This window comes from Porites lutea, chromosome 13, assembly GCF_958299795.1.
Source record: "Porites lutea chromosome 13, jaPorLute2.1, whole genome shotgun sequence".
Taxonomy (NCBI): Eukaryota; Metazoa; Cnidaria; class Anthozoa; order Scleractinia; family Poritidae; genus Porites; species Porites lutea.
In genome coordinates, this window is record NC_133213.1 from 7,395,396 (window position 1) to 7,413,286 (window position 17,891).

Here is a 17,891-nt window from a genome sequence, read left to right on the forward strand (position 1 = left end):
GACTTGGACGTTGACTTTGGCCTTCAACATTTTAAACTGTGTTTATTTGTGAACGAAGGTGATGAAGAAACTAACTCGTAATCTTAACGAAGAGGATTCTAGTCAGTGTTTGAAATTTTTTTCGCAGTACACAGTTAAGAAGCCGAAAATCGACTAGCAGAGATTCGAGATTCGAGATGTTTTGCCTAATGGAAAATGAGTAATTTGTTAAGACAAATATGATAACAAACGTACCTGCACCCGATCATCTTGACAAGCTTCTTTGCCATTTGCAGTGTTTTTTAAAAGACCAACGAAAGAAAGATAGAAGCAAGTTCGAGCCAGACTCCAGCGTCACATTAACGAGTGAATACTTACAGTTCTCTTAGTTTTCACCAAATAAACTTTAAAATACGTCTGTAAACCCTGAGGACTAAGATGTTGACTTTGCCTTTCCAAATTTTAACCTAGCTTTGTTTTAATAAGAACGAAGCTGATATAGAAACTGAATCGTAACCTCACCGAGGAAGAGAATTCTAGTCAGTGTTTAAAAATTTTAACGCAGATCACAATGAAAGACCAGAATGAACTGGTAGAAAGAGAGGTTACATGTATCCCAAACACAATTAACGAGCGAATCCTTCGGCAATCACAACAAACTTACCTTGAAAAGCATCTTTGCCTTTTGCAGTGTTTTGTTTACAACGACAAAGGGAAGAAATACGGAAACCACTTCTAGACGGCTTCTAGACAGACAGTGTCTGGTTTCCAAAATACCCCAGCGTTACACTAAATAGCTAAAACTTACAGTGCTCTTAGTTTTGACCGAATAAACTTTCTTAACATAGCGAATTTGTTTTTACTTTCTCGCAAAACCTTGGTTATGTGCTATTGTTTTCGTGCGCTAAGAAAAACTTTCTTTTTTGACGCCTGTCAAATGACTGTCAAATCGTGCCTCCTGCACTTGTTCTGGTCCCCCAAACAGGAAGAAGCCATAGAATAAACATCTTATTAGCCTCGTTTTTTCCCATCGATTTATGGCCCGCGCGCTTCGCGCTTGGGCCATAAATCGATGGAAAAAAACTCGGTCCGTAATTTACGGTACGGACCGAAAACTCGGCTAATGAGAGGTATTTATCTCCCGCCACAATAAAGCTCAAATTGGAAAACCATTAAATCTACCGGAAGAAATCGAGTACAACTGTAATTGCCGGATCAAGAATTCTTGCCCACTTGAAGGAAATCGTAATGTGCGGAACATTGTCTATAATCAAGCAAAGGTCGTCACCCCACAGTCAAAAGAAACCTACATCGGACTTTGCGACACAACATCTAAAGAACGTTACAGAAATCACACATGCTCTTTCAGAAACGAACGATGCAAAAATGTAACCGAGCTCAGCAAGCACATATGGAGTCTAAAAGACCGGAAAATCAATTACGAAATTGAATGGCGAAAAGTAAGACAAGCTGGGTCGTATTCACATATCAACAAAAAATGTATTCTGTGTCTATGGGAGAAATATTTTATAATTTGTAAACCGGAAATGTCAACACTTAATCATAGAAACGAACTGACATCGATCTGTAGACACTCGAAACATTTTTGTTAAATACTGTGTTCACTTAATATACAGTTCCCCGATCGTTCAGCGTTTTTTGGAGTCCAATGACATCTTGGCAAGTCACGTTAGTGGGCATTGTTCCCTGTTGTCATATTTGTATATCTTTGAATGTAACCCGGTTATTCTTGTCAGTTGCCTGATGATTGCTTCGTGGAAAGCACGAAACTCAGAGTTGCAGATAAATGTGTTTGAATTAAAAGAACAGAAATATATTTCATACAAGGTGCCTGTAGAGTCTCTAGACAGCCAAGTCCAAGGAGCAACTACTCACCCTCCCCACCCATGAAACTTATGACTAGTCAATCACTTCCCCCAAGCTCTGCTAGTAGTGTTATAATGATGAGTCACCTCATTGATTTGGCGGGCCTAGCCCACAGGAAAAATTATCTGACTTTGCAATGCTTTCTGATACAAAACTCTAATCAAAGTGACAGAATCTCCCCTCCCTAACTCCCTGGTTTTCGCACAAAACAAGGCAGCCACCAACCCACGGATAGGTCTGGGCCTGAGCTCTCTACTGACACCTAGCAAGACAGCAAGCCCGCTGGTTTTTTTCCGGCTACGCTGGCTTGAACACGTGAGATGCCCGTGTTCAAGCGAAAACTTAGCGGGCACCTTTTAGCAAAATGACACAGATATATATATATATATATATATATATATATATATATATATATATATATATATATATATATATATATATATATATATATATATATATATATATATATATATATATATACACCCGTTTTCAAAAAGGTTTTCATACAGAGAGATATATAGATAGATATATACTTTTGTTCTCTTGCACGTGCGCCCGTGTGTATTTTTCACTTGTTATTGTCCAACTTGTGAAAAACTCGGTTCGACGATAAATTTTTTCGTCGTCGGGGTTTTTGTTCCAATTTGAAATGTCGTTTTGATTTTTTTTTTAGAAAAATAAATGCCCCCCTGCGATACAAACTTGCAATGGCGAATTATATAGCTGATTTTGGGAATGAGGAAAACATCCCGCGAAGCAGCCGATCCGCGAGTTATACGGCGTCACCAAATTGATAGGCCAAATGCCATGGCATCTGTAGCAAGTGACGAAGCATTTTTATTGATGGAGTGTATTAAAAAATGCGCTGTCCATGGGCGTGCTTAAGAGAAACTGTAAACTAACTTGAAAGCATTTGTGGCCGAGAGTTTATTCTGTCTTCAATGAGACGTTGCCTTACAGGCCGCTATTTTACACGAAAAAAGGTGAGACATTAAATATATATGACCCGCTCATCATGGTTATGATAAAATCTACTTCTATGAACCTAGTCAACGTCTTGGTCCGTTTTAATCAACTGCTATAATATTGTTGCTCTTCCCACATATCCAATATGGATATTCCCCGTCACATCTTCCTTCTCAGCGGTTTCGAAAACACTTTTTTTTTTCATTCATCTGCGTTTTTCCCCTTATCCTGTAACGACAACAATGATATGACCTACAAGTGACCGAATTCCTCATTCTTTAATTTTCAAGAGAATGCAAATCAAGAGAATTGCAGACAATATTCGTGCATTATTTTTTTTAATTGACAAATTGCAACAAAGAAGTTGGCGAAAAGAAAAATTATTGTTGAACCAAGTTTTTTCACAAGTTAGACAATAACAAGTGTAAATGCACACGGGCGCACGTGCAAGAAAACAAAAGTATATATCTATCTATATATCTCTCTATATGAAAACCTTTTTGAAAACGGGTGTATATATATATATATATATATATATATATATATATATATATATATATATATATACACCCGTTTTCAAAAAGGTTTTCATATAGAGAGATATATAGATAGATATATACTTTTGTTTTCTTGCACGTGCGCCCGTGTGCATTTACACTTGTTATTGTCCAACTTGTGAAAAAACTTGGTTCAACGATAGTTTTTCTTTTCCTCAGGTTCTTTGTTCCAATTTGTCAATTGAAAAAATAATGCACGAATATTGTCTGCAATTCTCTTCATTTGCATTCTCTTGAAAATTAAAGAATGAGGAATTCGGTCACTTCTAGGTCATATAATTGTTGTCGTTACAGGATAAGGGGAAAAACGCAGATGAAATGAAAAAAAATGTGTTTCAAAACCGCTGAGAAGGAAGATGTGACGGTGGATGTCCATGTTGGATATGTGGGAAGGAGCGACTATATTATAGCAGTTCAGATTAAAATGGACTAAGACGTTGACGAGGTTCATAGAAGCGGACTTTATCATAACCATGATGAGCTGGTCATATATCTTAATGTCTCACCTTTTTTTGTGTAAAATCAAGGCCCGTAAGGCAACGTCTCAATGAAGACAGAATACACTCTCGGCCACAAATGCTTTCAAGTTAGATTACAGTTTTTCTTAAGCACGCCCCTGGACAGCGCATTTTTTAATACACTCCATCAATAAAAATGCTTCGTCACTTGCTACAGATGCCATGGCATTTGGCCTACCCATTCGGTGACGCCTTATAACTCGCGGATCGGTTGCTTCGTGGGATGTTTTCCTCATTCCCAAAATCAGCTATATAATTCGCCATTGCAAATTTGTATCGCAGGGCGCATGTATTTTTTCTAAAAAAAAAAAAAAAACTCAAAATTGGAGCCAAAAACCCGACGACGAAAAAATTTATCGTTGAACGGAGTTTTTCACAAGTTGGACAATAACAAGTGAAAAATGGACACGGGCGCACGTGCAAGAGAACAAAAGTATATATCTATCTATATATCTCTCTGTATGAAAAACTTTTTGGAAACGGGTGTATATATATATATATATATATATATATATATATATTTATTAAAAACTGAATCATTGGATAATGCAATTCTAGCATTTTGATTGGCTTAGCCCTTATGGTATATGAGCGATTATACCATGCTCTCCATATATGGTCGGTGTACGCGTCAGTTTAAAATTGGAAGCTAACTGAGATTTTTTTTTTTTTTCGCGAAGGATAGAACGGCGCCCGAAGCAAATCGTTTTAATTCACTCTTACAATACTAGAAACGCAATTTCATCGAAAGAAAAAGGACACAAACAAACAAAAAAGCCACAAGAGCTTGTTTGAAAGTTTGTCGAAAAACACATGAAAACACATGGCAGTACCTTGACCAGCTACACGACAAGTGTTGTTTCTTCATTGCGATCGCGAAGCCATTCGCCGATCGAGTCACTCGCCGATAGATAACTGCGGCTTGTTTATCCGACATCAAGAATATAAATCACAAGTAAACAGCTACAAATACAGGCTATGCAGCCATTCACTAGAGCAACCGAGGCGGCAGTATAGCTTCTTTTCTCGTTCAGCAAAACCAGCTTGTGGCTTCAAACAACTTCATAACAAGCGACCGAGGTAATAGTTTTTCTCCGTTGTTCTTACTTTTATAACTGCACCGAAAATCCAAATTCACAGTAATTTCGACGACTGTCACTTAAAAATTCTTTTCCTTCACATTATCTGCCAGGATTTTTTAGCTATTCTGCTGTGTAAAATCCTAGAATCCCGATGAGTTTTTAAAAAACTAATGTTCATCGCTACAATGTTTTGATTTTTCATTCATGCAGTCCAGGCGAGTCCGTTCGCGCGTTGACAGTTTTGATAGACGTGTGACATGTGAATAGCGGAAGTCCCTTGTCTTTTCCGGTTTGTTCTAGTCGGGGAGATTCAACGAGATTTTGTGGGCGTTTTTAATAAAACAATTATTCCACTCGCGCTTGTTGGATATGAGATGATTATAGCCAACTCGGCGCTACGCGCCTCGTTGACTATCTATCCTCTCATATCCAACGCGCCCTCGTGGAATAATTGTTAAATATATAATTTCACAGAAGTTCAGGTTTCACGAGTAATCATCGTTTTATTGCTACAGAACTGTTTCGTATGGTGCAAGGACCACACTCATCAGGCAATTTTGACGACTGAACTGTTGGAATTGGAAGGCTGGCAGCTAAATGCCAAAATTTAAATGGTTGCTATGGTAGATGCGTTACATTCGGGTTATATGAAACAGCTGAAAGGGTTGCTAGGTAACAAAAACATTATATAAGAGGGATTATCTGTCGTTATAAAAAATGTGATATGAGCGGGTTTTAAGCTACGTTACTCTAAAGTTTCTAAGTACATATCGGTTTCTGTGGGGGCATGAACTTGCTAATTCGTTTCTTCTGTTGAGGCTACACAGTTCTTTTTTACAGATGATTATGAACTTTTCTTTCAGGCAAAGTATTCCTTTTTTTGCTACTGTTGCTGTAGGGTTTACATTTCTTAAGAATTTTCCATTTAATCTGAAACGGTTTCTTTTCGTTTTGTAAGTTCCAAACATATTTGGAGAGTTTCATTTATTCTTTTCTAGTGTCGAAAGGATGTTTTGTGGTTCCTGTAACGTTCCTTAAAGTTTGTGGCAACCAACGTAGGTTTCAGTTGCTGCCTCAGTAGTAACTGTGGCTTGATAGATGACGTTAGTTTGAAGGCATTTTCCTTCTAATGGGCAATCAGACTTTTTTCTACAATTGCAGGTGTTTAATGCTCCTCAATCAATTGAGTCGAGCGCTCTACGAAATACTTTCTACTCAAAAAACGAATATATATACATATATATATATATATATATATATATATATAGAAGGGCATCTGTGAACAAGGAATACGTCAGCACAGAATTTAATTGTCGGTGAATTTCAGTAATCGTCCATCGTTCTGCTAGAGACAAGCTAGCCGTTGATTCACTCGTCTGGCTTGATTGTAGACTGAGTCCAAAGAGAGAGAAATAGCGTCTGGCAAATTGTTTCAGATCAAAGTTTTGTGAATGATATACCCGTGTCTGGCAAACTCTCCAAGTGTTCATATATACACAGTTACCCACACCCTATATAACTTCATCTGCGTTTAACGAGTGTCTTTTTGTCCATAACTTTTAGAACAGCTGCTCCACAGAATGTCACTGATAACACGCTAACGCAAGCGAGTATCGAAGTATGACTGTACAATAAGCGTCACAAAAACCAACCTAAGCAGTCCCGCCGGGGATTTTCTGTTTTACGTCATCCTAGCCATCTCTTACTTGCGGGCGTGAACAATAGAAACGTCATCATTAACCAACGATTCCACGCGGCCCCTTAATAGGCAAATCGATTTTTCTTTTCTGGTATACTGACTGTATATATTTCAACTGTAAATACTTTTCTAGCTACTAGGATGCCTCCTCGGGATTTCGCCTTCTGGCGACCGTCCCTCCGTCCGTCCCTCTCTCCTTCCTTCCTCTCTCCCTTTCTCCCTTTCTTTATTCAATCATTCATGATACACAACAAAGCCTTTTGACTTACTCTGTTACGAGGTTTTGCTTCTTTTCCTCAAGCATTTCTATTCTGTACAAAAAAGAAGGCAAACAGTAACCAGAGCCGTCAACGAAGTCTTTTGACTCACCTGTTTGAGAAGTCTTGATTCACTTCTTGAGGCATTTCTACCCTGTACAAAAGAAGGCAAATAGTAACCATCAGCTTTAAAGGTTGGTATGAGCCTTCAACAAAACCTTTTGACACACCTTTTTGCCAAGCGCATGTATGGATTCACCAAATCTTCAGGTATTTCTACTCTACAAAAAAGGAAGGCAAATAGTAACCATAAGCTTTAAAGGTTGTTGTGAGTCTTCATTCCCAGAACTTGTCTCTAGAGCCCCGTTGGTTGAAGGACGTACATGTATGGACCCCGGCCTTTTAAAATCATTCATTTTTCACTTTTATTTATTGACTCAGCGTGGTCGAACGGTCAGTTCGTCAGACTCACAACGCATTCCGTAAGCGCCAATTGGGAGCCCCATTTAAGGTGGCTGAACACTGTATTGGCAGTTTTTCAGTATATATCATTTGGCAAACCATGGCAAGAGAAAGGTTGCAGCTTGAAAGCTGAAACTTGGCAAGTGAAAAATATACTGATCAAAGATTTTGATTGACAGGTAAAATTTGAAGTTTTCGTAGTTTCCATGGCAACATGAACGATTGAATACAACCTTTAAATTTAACATTTGCTTAGTTTACATAAAATTCGCTCATTAGATTTTCCTATAAACTTGCACACAGCTTACAATAATTATAATCATTATCATTTGAAACTTATTTGACCAAATTTTAACAGACGGGTTTTTAGATAATCAGTAATACAACTGTACTGTAATTATTAAATGTGTCACAAGATTCATCTGTTCAACTTCCATTTTAAAGTTCTCAATGTTTAAAATATGGTAAAAGTAAAAATTTTGCCAAATATCACAAAATTTTGATGAGTAGATTTTGAGAAATCGTCCTCTGTGTACCATTGCCTTTTTCGCCGCCATATTTGTTTGTCTAATTTAAATTAAAACACGCGCTACCGCTGACCGCCCGCAAAACTGTGTTCAGCCACCTTAATCATCATTTTGATTTGTTTCATAGTCCCCAGTTCATGCTGTTAAATTCTTCCTACGTGGTCATTTCCCAATGGCCTTCGATTTTTAACAATTATTCCTCGAGCCCGAATGGGCTATTGACTCAGAGGCCATGAGGGCGAAAGGAATAATTGTTTTTGTAAAATCTAACTAGTTGGTCAAAAATATCGAGGCAAAACAACTTTAGATAGCAAAACGCGATTCAGCCGCCATTGCTAGCCGGTGCTTATATAGCCTAGTAGTAGCTCAACCAATCAGAACACAGTATTGAAAATGGACCACTAGTTGGATTTTACGAATAGTTTTTACTCTTGTGTTTCCAATAAGGGAGAGCAAGCCAAAACACTTTCAACTGGTCAGCAGCCCGCCGAACGCAGCCAAAAATAATTTAGCTTAAAGTTATCTAACCGCAGAATTTAACAGAAAAGGTTAAACTTTCATTTCAGTTCTCTCGCCACACATTCACACACTGTAGATAAAGGTTTTTCTTTTTCTTTATTTTAAATGCTGCGGGTATTCATCGTCTTGTCTTTTTCGAGGATATGGCATTATGGCGCGAAATTATAACATAGATGGTAATTTCGAGTAAGCCCACAGGCTGTTTACATGGAATCTGACAACGATCATTGCACCAGGAAAATTCCATCAGGCGGAACAACTTTTCGTTCGGTTAATATGAAGAAAATTCTGTCCGTGTGGCTACCAAAACAAACACGGGAATTAAAGATGGCGGACGACAATAATGACCATGCAATGTGGGCCCTTTTGTTCTCTTAACTAGAGTTAATAACTCAGCACCAGCGGGCAGTTCTTTACAACTGGTAATGCCAAACAAAATGATCGGCCTTTATTGCCGTGATTGACCCGCAGAACGGCCCACCGCCAACCATTACTGTCTGGTTTGTTCCTAGTGCTAGGATCTTCCTAGCGACAGAACATGGTGTTAGGATCTTCGTAGACCAGGATCTTCCTTCCTTTCAGCTACCAAGATCCTAGTACTAGGAAGATCTTAGCGCTAGTGACAAGTACAACACTTTTCATGTACACTGGCACTAAGATGATCTGCCTTCTAGCATCTTCCTCCCTTTATGTAAACAGCCCAACCGATCGTATCACATTAAGTAAACACGCAGGGATAATACCTCGAGAGTTCTCCTTTAGAACAGTTCTGTTTTCCAGAAATTATGGGAAAACCATCTGGGACCTACTGTGGTATAACATTTGCCCAATAGGCCACTTGCACTAAGAGGTCACGTGACCAATGCTTCCTTTAAACAATGAGTTGGAATCTTGCTGATGCCAAAAATTGTTAGAGCACACAAAAATTATCTTACACCCGAAATTTGGGAGGAAACGCATTTAAGGGAGATATTTTGTGGCACTTTGATTTTTCAGCAAAGTAGTATGATTTGTATTGGCCGCCATGTTGGAGGGCATGCTCTTGCCCTCCAACATGGCGGCCAAAACTACTTCTTGCTTATATCTTGTTCAACGTTTCATAGTTACGCTCAAATGTGCTGTAAACGTTATCACATCATCTTTTCAACATTTTCCTTGAAGTTTAAGTGCAAAATTTGTGTTCAGAGAGAGGTAATTCAAAATTTTAAAAATCACATTTTGGTCACGTGACCATTTACGAACTTATTCATTTTAAGAAAATGCTGCGGGTTTGAAAAACCAAATCACCATTATTTTGTGTAAGATATGACCCACTAATCGTTTTTCGAAGACAAAATCATATAACTTTCATTTTCATAAAAACGGTGTCACATGCCTCTGAGTGCAAATGGCCTATATAGTGTCCGCTTTTCAACTTAAACGCAAATGCGTTGTTATAGATTCTTTCTCTACTTTTATGAAATCAAATTGGTTCAAAATTCAATAATATATCACATCATTCCAGCAGCAGGAGTTTATCAACTTTATCAACTTAATTAAACGTTTGCTGTTGTTGTTGTCGTTTTCAGCCTCTTAAGTGATTTAAAACCCGATTTTTCAAAGAACTTCAACTGACGCTTCTTGGAATCAGTATTTCCCCTTCATTTAGTGGTAACACCTCAACATGACCTGAATAATTTACCAATGAAAAATTACGCTCTCAAAATCTGCGGTTTAAAAAAAGTTTCTTTTCACGCTTTATTTGTAAAATGCTACTGGAGTTGCATAAAGACTTCCTGTGGTGAGGCTCACCCGAACCTATTCATTTTCACCCGGTTTTCAATAATTTTAATCAAGTTTTGACCTGGTTGATGAAAGAGGTTATCAACCAATCAAATCGGAAATAAGGTCTCCTAGCAGAACAAGAAAACCCAATAAACATACAGCCTTTTAAAATCACATTTCTGTCGACACGAAAAAAAGAGAGTTTAAACGGTATTTGTTGACTGTTTATACGGGCTGCTAAGCAACTGAATTCTGAATTTGACAGTCTTTTGCGACGTCTAATATATTGTAAATCAAATGTGGAACCAAATCCTCGTCACGCTCCAGTGGAAGGAGGACTTTTGATCCTCAAGGGTCTCATAATAAATAAATGAACATGATGCAAATTGAAAGTAAATAAATAAAAAGGTTTATTAATGGATAGGTTGAAGAATCATTTTGCATTGTAACATACTCTTACGTCAGTCGGAAGTAACCAATACCGTTCTGAAGTGAAGTGAAAACCAGTTCTCGGAAACAAATAACAAGCTCCGTTCGCGCATTTCTAGCCGCCGATCTTTGCTCAGTCTAAGTAAACTTATGGCAGTCGAGTTCTGTTTTGCAGGTTCATCCTTCATGCTGTACGATTGGAAAATATAAATACATCTTTTTCCGCTGAGCAGATATTATGTCCAGATTTTCTACAGGCTAACGTTAAATCGAGAAAATAAAGACCCCGGAGGCAAAGCTTCAAAAAATACGCAGATAACGCACGTAGAACCTACATAGGCACGCGAAGTAATTTCGTTTCGTAGTTGAATGGTTTGAACCGAAGACTAATATAGTATTGAATAAGCCACAATGCGTACGCTAGCTAGTAAACGTGCGACGGGACGGACTTTCACCAGCATCGTCTGCTTTTAGAAAACATGATTTTTCCACTTACAGTGTATCGAGGAAGTACGAAACAATTGTGGGTATAGAGGCTTTTTCAACGACTTGCTTTTTCGTTAATGAATCTCAAGAACGTTAGAGAAAGAGAAAGTTTAACCGATCATTTAAGGAAGTGTCTAGATACCCGGATCAGCTAATAGACATCCAATAAGTTTACCTTGTTTCGGGCATGATGGCCAACTGACTTAAATTCGTCCTTGGAATAAAAGCATATTGCCCATTCATAGTCAACTTTAAACTGGATTCGTTCCCTTACAACCTCTTACTCTATATTGCATTGTTTTTGTGCGCTTGTTCCTCGACGGTCGTACATTAACACAGCGAGATTTTGACTTCTAAGAAATACCGGAACTAGAAACGTCCCTGTGCCCAGGCCCCTTAGGATATGGAAATCCAAACAGCGATAGTGCAATTTACTCGTACTGTACACAATCGTGTAGGTTTCTACAGAGCCGTTTTTAATGTCGTCAAAACGGCTGTGTAGCAGACTACCCGTACTGAACATAGAAAATTATTTTTCTTGGCTTAACGCATGGGATACAAAAGCCTTCTTCTGATCGCATTAACTGAGAGCGAAATAGTTGTTGTTTAGAACAGTTCTGTTTTCCAGAAATTATGGGAAAACCATTTGGGACCTACTGTAGTATAACATTTGCCCAATATAGTGTCCGCTTTTCAACTTAAATGCAAATGCCTTGTTATAGATTGTTTCACTAGTTTTATGATATCAAATTGGTTCAAAATTCAATAATATATCACATCATTCCAGTAGCAGGAGTTTATCAACTTTATCAACTTAATTAATGAAACGTTTGCTGTTGTTGTTGTCGTTTTCAGCCTCTTAAGTGATTTAAAACCCGATTTTTCAAAGAACTTCAACTGACACTTCTTGGAATCAGTATTTCCCCTTCATTTAGTGGTAACACCTCAACATGACCTGAATAATTTACCAATGAAAAATTACGCTCTCAAAATCTGCGGTTTAAAAAATGTTTCTTTTCACGCTTTATTTGTAAAATGCTACTGGAGTTGTATAAAGACTTCCTGTGGTGAGGCTCACCCGAACCTATTCATTTTCACCCGGTTTTCAATAATTTTAATCAAGTTTTGACCTGGTTGATGAAAGAGGTTATCAACCAATCAAATCGGAAATAAGGTCTCCTAGCAGAACAAGAAAACCCAATAAACATACAGCCTTTTAAAATCACATTTCTGTCGACACGAAAAAAAGAGAGTTTAAACGGTATTTGTTGACTGTTTATACGGGCTGCTAAGCAACTGAATTCTGAATTTGACAGTCTTTTGCGACGTCTAATATATTGTAAATCAAATGTGGAACCAAATCCTCGTCACGCTCCAGTGGAAGGAGGACTTTTGATCCTCAAGGGTCTCATAATAAATAAATGAACATGATGCAAATTGAAAGTAAATAAATAAAAAGGTTTATTAATGGATAGGTTGAAGAATCATTTTGCATTGTAACATACTCTTACGTCAGTCGGAAGTAACCAATACCGTTCTGAAGTGAAGTGAAAACCAGTTCTCGGAAACAAATAACAAGCTCCGTTCGCGCATTTCTAGCCGCCGATCTTTGCTCAGTCTAAGTAAACTTATGGCAGTCGAGTTCTGTTTTGCAGGTTCATCCTTCATGCTGTACGATTGGAAAATATAAATATATCTTTTTTCGCTGAGCAGATATTATGTCCAGATTTTCTACAGGCTAACGTTAAATCGAGAAAATAAAGACCCCGGAGGCAAAGCTTCAAAAAATACGCAGATAACGCACGTAGAACCTACATAGGCACGCGAAGTAATTTCGTTTCGTAGTTGAATGGTTTGAACCGAAGACTAATATAGTATTGAATAAGCCACAATGCGTACGCTAGCTAGTAAACGTGCGACGGGACGGATTTTCACCAGCATCGTCTGCTTTTAGAAAACGTGATTTTTCCACTTACAGTGTATCAATGAAGTACAAAACAATTGTGGGTATAGAGGCTTTTTCAACGACTTGCTTTTTCGTTAATGAATCTCAAGAACGTTAGAGAAAGAGAAAGTTTTACCGATTTTTTAAGGAAGTGTCCAGATACCCGGATCAGCTAATAGACATCAATAAGTTTACCTTGTTTCGGGCATGATGGCCAACTGATTTAATTTCGTCCTTGGAATAAAAGGATATTGCCCATTCATAGTCAACTTTAAACTGGATTCGTTCCCTTGCAACCTCTTACTCTATATTGCGTTGTTTTTGTGCGCTTGTTCCTCGACGGTCGTACATTAACACAGCGAGATTTTGACTTCTAAGAAATACCGGAAATAGAAACGTCCCTGTGCCCAGGCCCCTTGGGATATGGAAATCCAAACAGCGATAGTGCAATTGATCGCATTAACTGAGAGCGAAATAGTTGTCACTGATGCGAGGTTTCAGTTTTCCGTTCTACTTGTTCCCTCTTTAAGTAACGACAAAGTAGGCTTTATCAACGTTTTTTCGTGCAAATATCTAATAATAAATATAATAATGATAATAATAATAACATATATTTAACCAGGGTAAACTCGTCAGCTGAAGCTGTTATAAATGGGTGCCCTGGGTAGCTAAAAAAATAACAATTAAAGGAAAAATAACTATAACAGATCAACTATCAGAAAAATGTAAAAACTATGTTCAAAGTCGATAGATAAAAACTAAGAATTATATAAGTAACATATCTTATTCAATATGTCCTTACATCACCTGATAACTTCCCTGGTTGGGTACTGCCATAAATTTAGGATATAATGTGTGTGTCGCCCCTTCCAAGGCCCAGACCTAAAAAAATGACACCCTATTAAAAAACAACAACAACAACAACAACAACAAAGTCTAACAATTTAATAGCTCAAACTAATAATAACGCTAGTACGCCTGCTAATACTCTTAGGGATATTTCATTTTTAACATGATTTGTTTCTCTTGAAGCTAGGCATTTACACACTTGAATTTTAGCTGATACAATTTAAGGTACCCTTACTAAGGATCAAACCGCGAACATACAAGTAAAGCCAACAATCTAGCCTGTTTAAGCTGGCACTACTCTGGCCGTTAAAGCTTATCAGTATGCATTTATTAAAAGCAAATGCACGTAGTGCAACGATTGACGACGTCAAGTAAGCGAGATATTAAAAGGAGAAAAAATAGTTTGCCTCTGTAACATTAGGGTCTTTCAAACCATCTTTTCCGTACAGACCTGGGTCCGATTTTGCTCTGTGGAGTGAAGTTGGGCCCTAGTGAGTGAGCGCGTGGTGCGTGGGATCTCGCCTGCAGGGGTACCACGTGATCAGATGGCGTGAGAATCGTGCGTGGTCACGTGGAAAGTGTTGCAATGTCTTCGGAGACGGGTTGAAAATAATCAGTTGCTATCATGACAATAAAACTGGTTGCCCATGTATCATTTATTAGCATGAGATAACCATGGGGCCTCTGTAGTTTGCTTGATATTATATTAGTCAACTTATGGCAAGTCGTGTACATATGGGATTGGAATTTCTGTCTACTCATGCGAACATTTATGAGAGTACTCATGCACACTATGATGGAAAGACGAAATTTGTCTACAGAACAAAACCCAAGTCGTATTTTTGCTGGAGTGCTTTTTTTGTCTCCTCATGAGCATTGAAACATCATGTCAAAGAAACGTACGCAAAACTCACCCGAGTGTGTGGGGTTGAGCAGATATTGCCAACTTTCACCTGCATTCGAGAGATAAACAACTGTCACATCAACCCCAGAGTCTACATAAGCCATCCACACTCGACTAACTACAACGATCACTCCGTACTCAACTGAATACAATTAACTGATCATGAGCTACTCACAGTGTTCACTCAGAAGTACACACTGTTTACTCAATGTTGCTCTGGGAGCTGCTCTTCGATAACTCAGAGTTTCTCTGAGTTAGCTGCAAAGGGGCTAGCAAACCACTCCTGGTGGCTCTGGGTATAACCAGACAATTGGTCGAGGTCTTTAGTGTCTCAGTGTGAAGCACGTAGACACTTTGTAAGACGTAGAAAATTCATTTAAGTATCTCATATTATTATTGTTTAAGTCCTGCTCGGCGTAATCATGGTCACGATTTACCACAGCACTCTTAATTTACCGCCATGGCTGACAATCTTGAGTGCCAATGACATAGCCAGAAATTCAGACAACATGGCTGCAAGCATACGCAGATAACACGAAAAGAGATTAAATATGGCGGCAGAACATAAAGGAAATATTGGAAAAATTAATTATTTACCTTTCCCATTTTCTTTGTCATTTTCACCCAAATGGCTACATTACCCAACTTAGAAACTGAAAAAACAATGATCAAACTAGATTTTCATCGAACAAGAAATGAAGATAATTTCATTCTACCATGCATGTAGACTTTGGCGTGCAGGGCTGAATTGGCACTTAGTGCAGTTAGTTTTCACTGAGTCTCTAATTGCCCCCAATACAACAAAACAATCCAAATCAGTATTCCATTTCATCTAAAAAATACTGAAACATGCATGTGTCACACGTTATCATGTCAGGTTAGTGATACAGCGAAGAGTCACAGATAAGAACCAAAATTCTTCAGGCTTTTGAAAGAAGCTGATGAAGTAGAAATATTAAAACAGATGCTACGAAGTTCTTAAAGTCGATTAATCATTCTAATGGCAAAAAGAGTTTCTATTGGCTTAAATTGCAGTCATTTAGGCATAGAACATGCATATTTTGTACAAACATTTAATACCACCAACATTCTTCCAAAAAGTCTTTTTTTCCTTAGAAAATAAGAAACTCTCGCGTTTGAGAACCTAAACAGCTTAATTTCCAAGAAACACAAAATTTATAAGAGCTTTTTGATGCTAACTTCGAAAAGCACCTGTGACTAAGTTGTTACTGTATACTACTAAATGTAAGAGCAGGGAGTGTTGGGGTGGAGGGGCGGGGAGGGGGGTTGGAGGAAGAGTTAGGGTTAGGGTTAGGGATAGGTTAGGGTTAGGTTGGGGTTAGGGTTAGACGTGAGGTCTCAACTGATTTCAATTGTCATAACACATGACTTGATCCACTTAGTTAAACGTTAGCCTTATCAGGAAAGGGGTGTTACGTTAAGGAGCACCGTAATTTTTAGGGAGTCATTATAACTCCAAAAATGGAGTAAAAATTTTAGGTACAGCATAACCCCTTTTTGGGGGTTACTTTAACTCCTAATTCAACTCCAAATTTGGGGTCATTTTTACTCCTGAAAAAAAAGGTCTTTATACTCCCAGTCTAGAGTTAAAATAACTCCAACAATGGGGTTATTTTTCTCCTTACATGGGTTGTTTTTACTCTTTTTGGAGTTAATTTAGCTCTGAAAGTGGAGTAAAAATTTTAGATACCGGAAAACTCCTTTTTGGGGGTTATTTTAACTCCTCAATATCTGGGGTCATTTTTACTCCTGAAAAGGAGTTCTTTAAACTCCTTTTTGGAGTTAAAATAACTCCCCCAAAAATAACTTCACTGTAAGGAGTTAAATTAACCCCACTAGAGGAGTTATTATAACTCCTTGAAAATTACTGTGTGGTGAAATGGTTATGAAACCGGTCAGTGTAAAACGCAGACTGCGGACCAGAGGTGAAATGCAGACTGTGTGTAAAATGCAGACGCAGACTAAGAGTAGAACGCAGGCTGGGATAAAATGCATACCGAGCATAAACTGTACTCGTGGAAGGGTTTAAGGGCAAAAAAATCCCGCAAATACATGTAAACGAACACTTACTTGACGACATCTGCTTTCACAAATCCATTCCTTTCTTCTCTGGAACGTTGTCGACGACCCGAAAACATAATCGCAATCTTGAATCTTTTTTTTTGCCGTCCGAGAGACTTCATGCTTCAACTTAAGATGCGAAGTTTTCGATATACGTGACCAGGGACCGTGAATTGTTACAACACCATGATGTTTACGCTTAAATGAAAGCTGCTGACCCAAAATACTGTACAGGAAGAATAGGTAGTAAATCATTTCAACAACAAAGAAAGATGTTCTGCATGAAATTTGGTAACCTTCTATGAAAGTATTGCAAATCAAGGTAAGCAGACTTAAGCTGTTCGGATGTTCATTGAAACTTCTGGCGAATGTGCAATGCACTTTGACTAGGAAGCGAAGTGTGTAACTGATAACGGCTAGCTATTTCACGGATTTGGAGAAGAAGGAGCACAAATGTTTAACAAAGTCTACAGTTTTCATTCTGCATTTTGCACCCATTTTACCCTCAGTCTGCATTTCACCCCTGGTCCACAGTTTGCAGTCTGCAGTCCGCAATCTGCGTTTTACACTGACCAGGGCGGATAAAGGTTGGGCGGTGAAACGAGCGCTCCGCTCTTCATTTAATGTGTGATGCGGAGTAAGACTGGCACGAGCGCTCTTTCCGCGCTTCCGGTGCGCTTGAAGGCCGGCGAAATTTTCCTTTTTGCGAACCGGAAATCCTATTTTCTCTCTGTAATTTCAGGCTACAATGTTAAATAGATAAATTCGTTTCATAATATTATCAATAAACAGTTTCATATGTTTGTGTCTGTAAGTCTATAAGTTAAACTTGTTGGTCGTATAATGCCAAAATTTGAGTTTAATTTGAAAGTGTTGAATACCTCCTCCTTCCACTAAATATCACCTAATCGTCTTTCGCCGTTTCGTTTGCAAAAGCTTAACACTTCTTAACCTCAATTTTTACATATGTTAAAGGGGG

The 17,891-nt window shown here is 38.3% G+C and overlaps 1 protein-coding gene across 2 annotated transcripts in view; it reads right to left on the reverse strand.

The window, feature by feature from the left end:
- LOC140923696 (uncharacterized) overlaps positions 1–11,422 on the reverse strand; it is a 62,351-nt gene extending 50,929 nt beyond the window's left edge. The window contains exons 1-3 of one of the 2 annotated variants that reach the window (XM_073373772.1): positions 11,308–11,422; positions 7,176–7,226; positions 7,058–7,099 (exon numbers count right to left, since the gene is read on the reverse strand). In XM_073373772.1, the coding sequence (XP_073229873.1) occupies positions 7,058–7,099; positions 7,176–7,226; positions 11,308–11,375 (161 nt within the window). In that variant the 5' untranslated portion in view covers positions 11,376–11,422. The remainder of the gene's footprint in view (positions 1–7,057; positions 7,100–7,175; positions 7,227–11,307) is intronic. The other variant, XM_073373773.1, reaches the window with a different exon arrangement.
- Between the last annotated feature and the right edge of the window lie 6,469 nt (positions 11,423–17,891).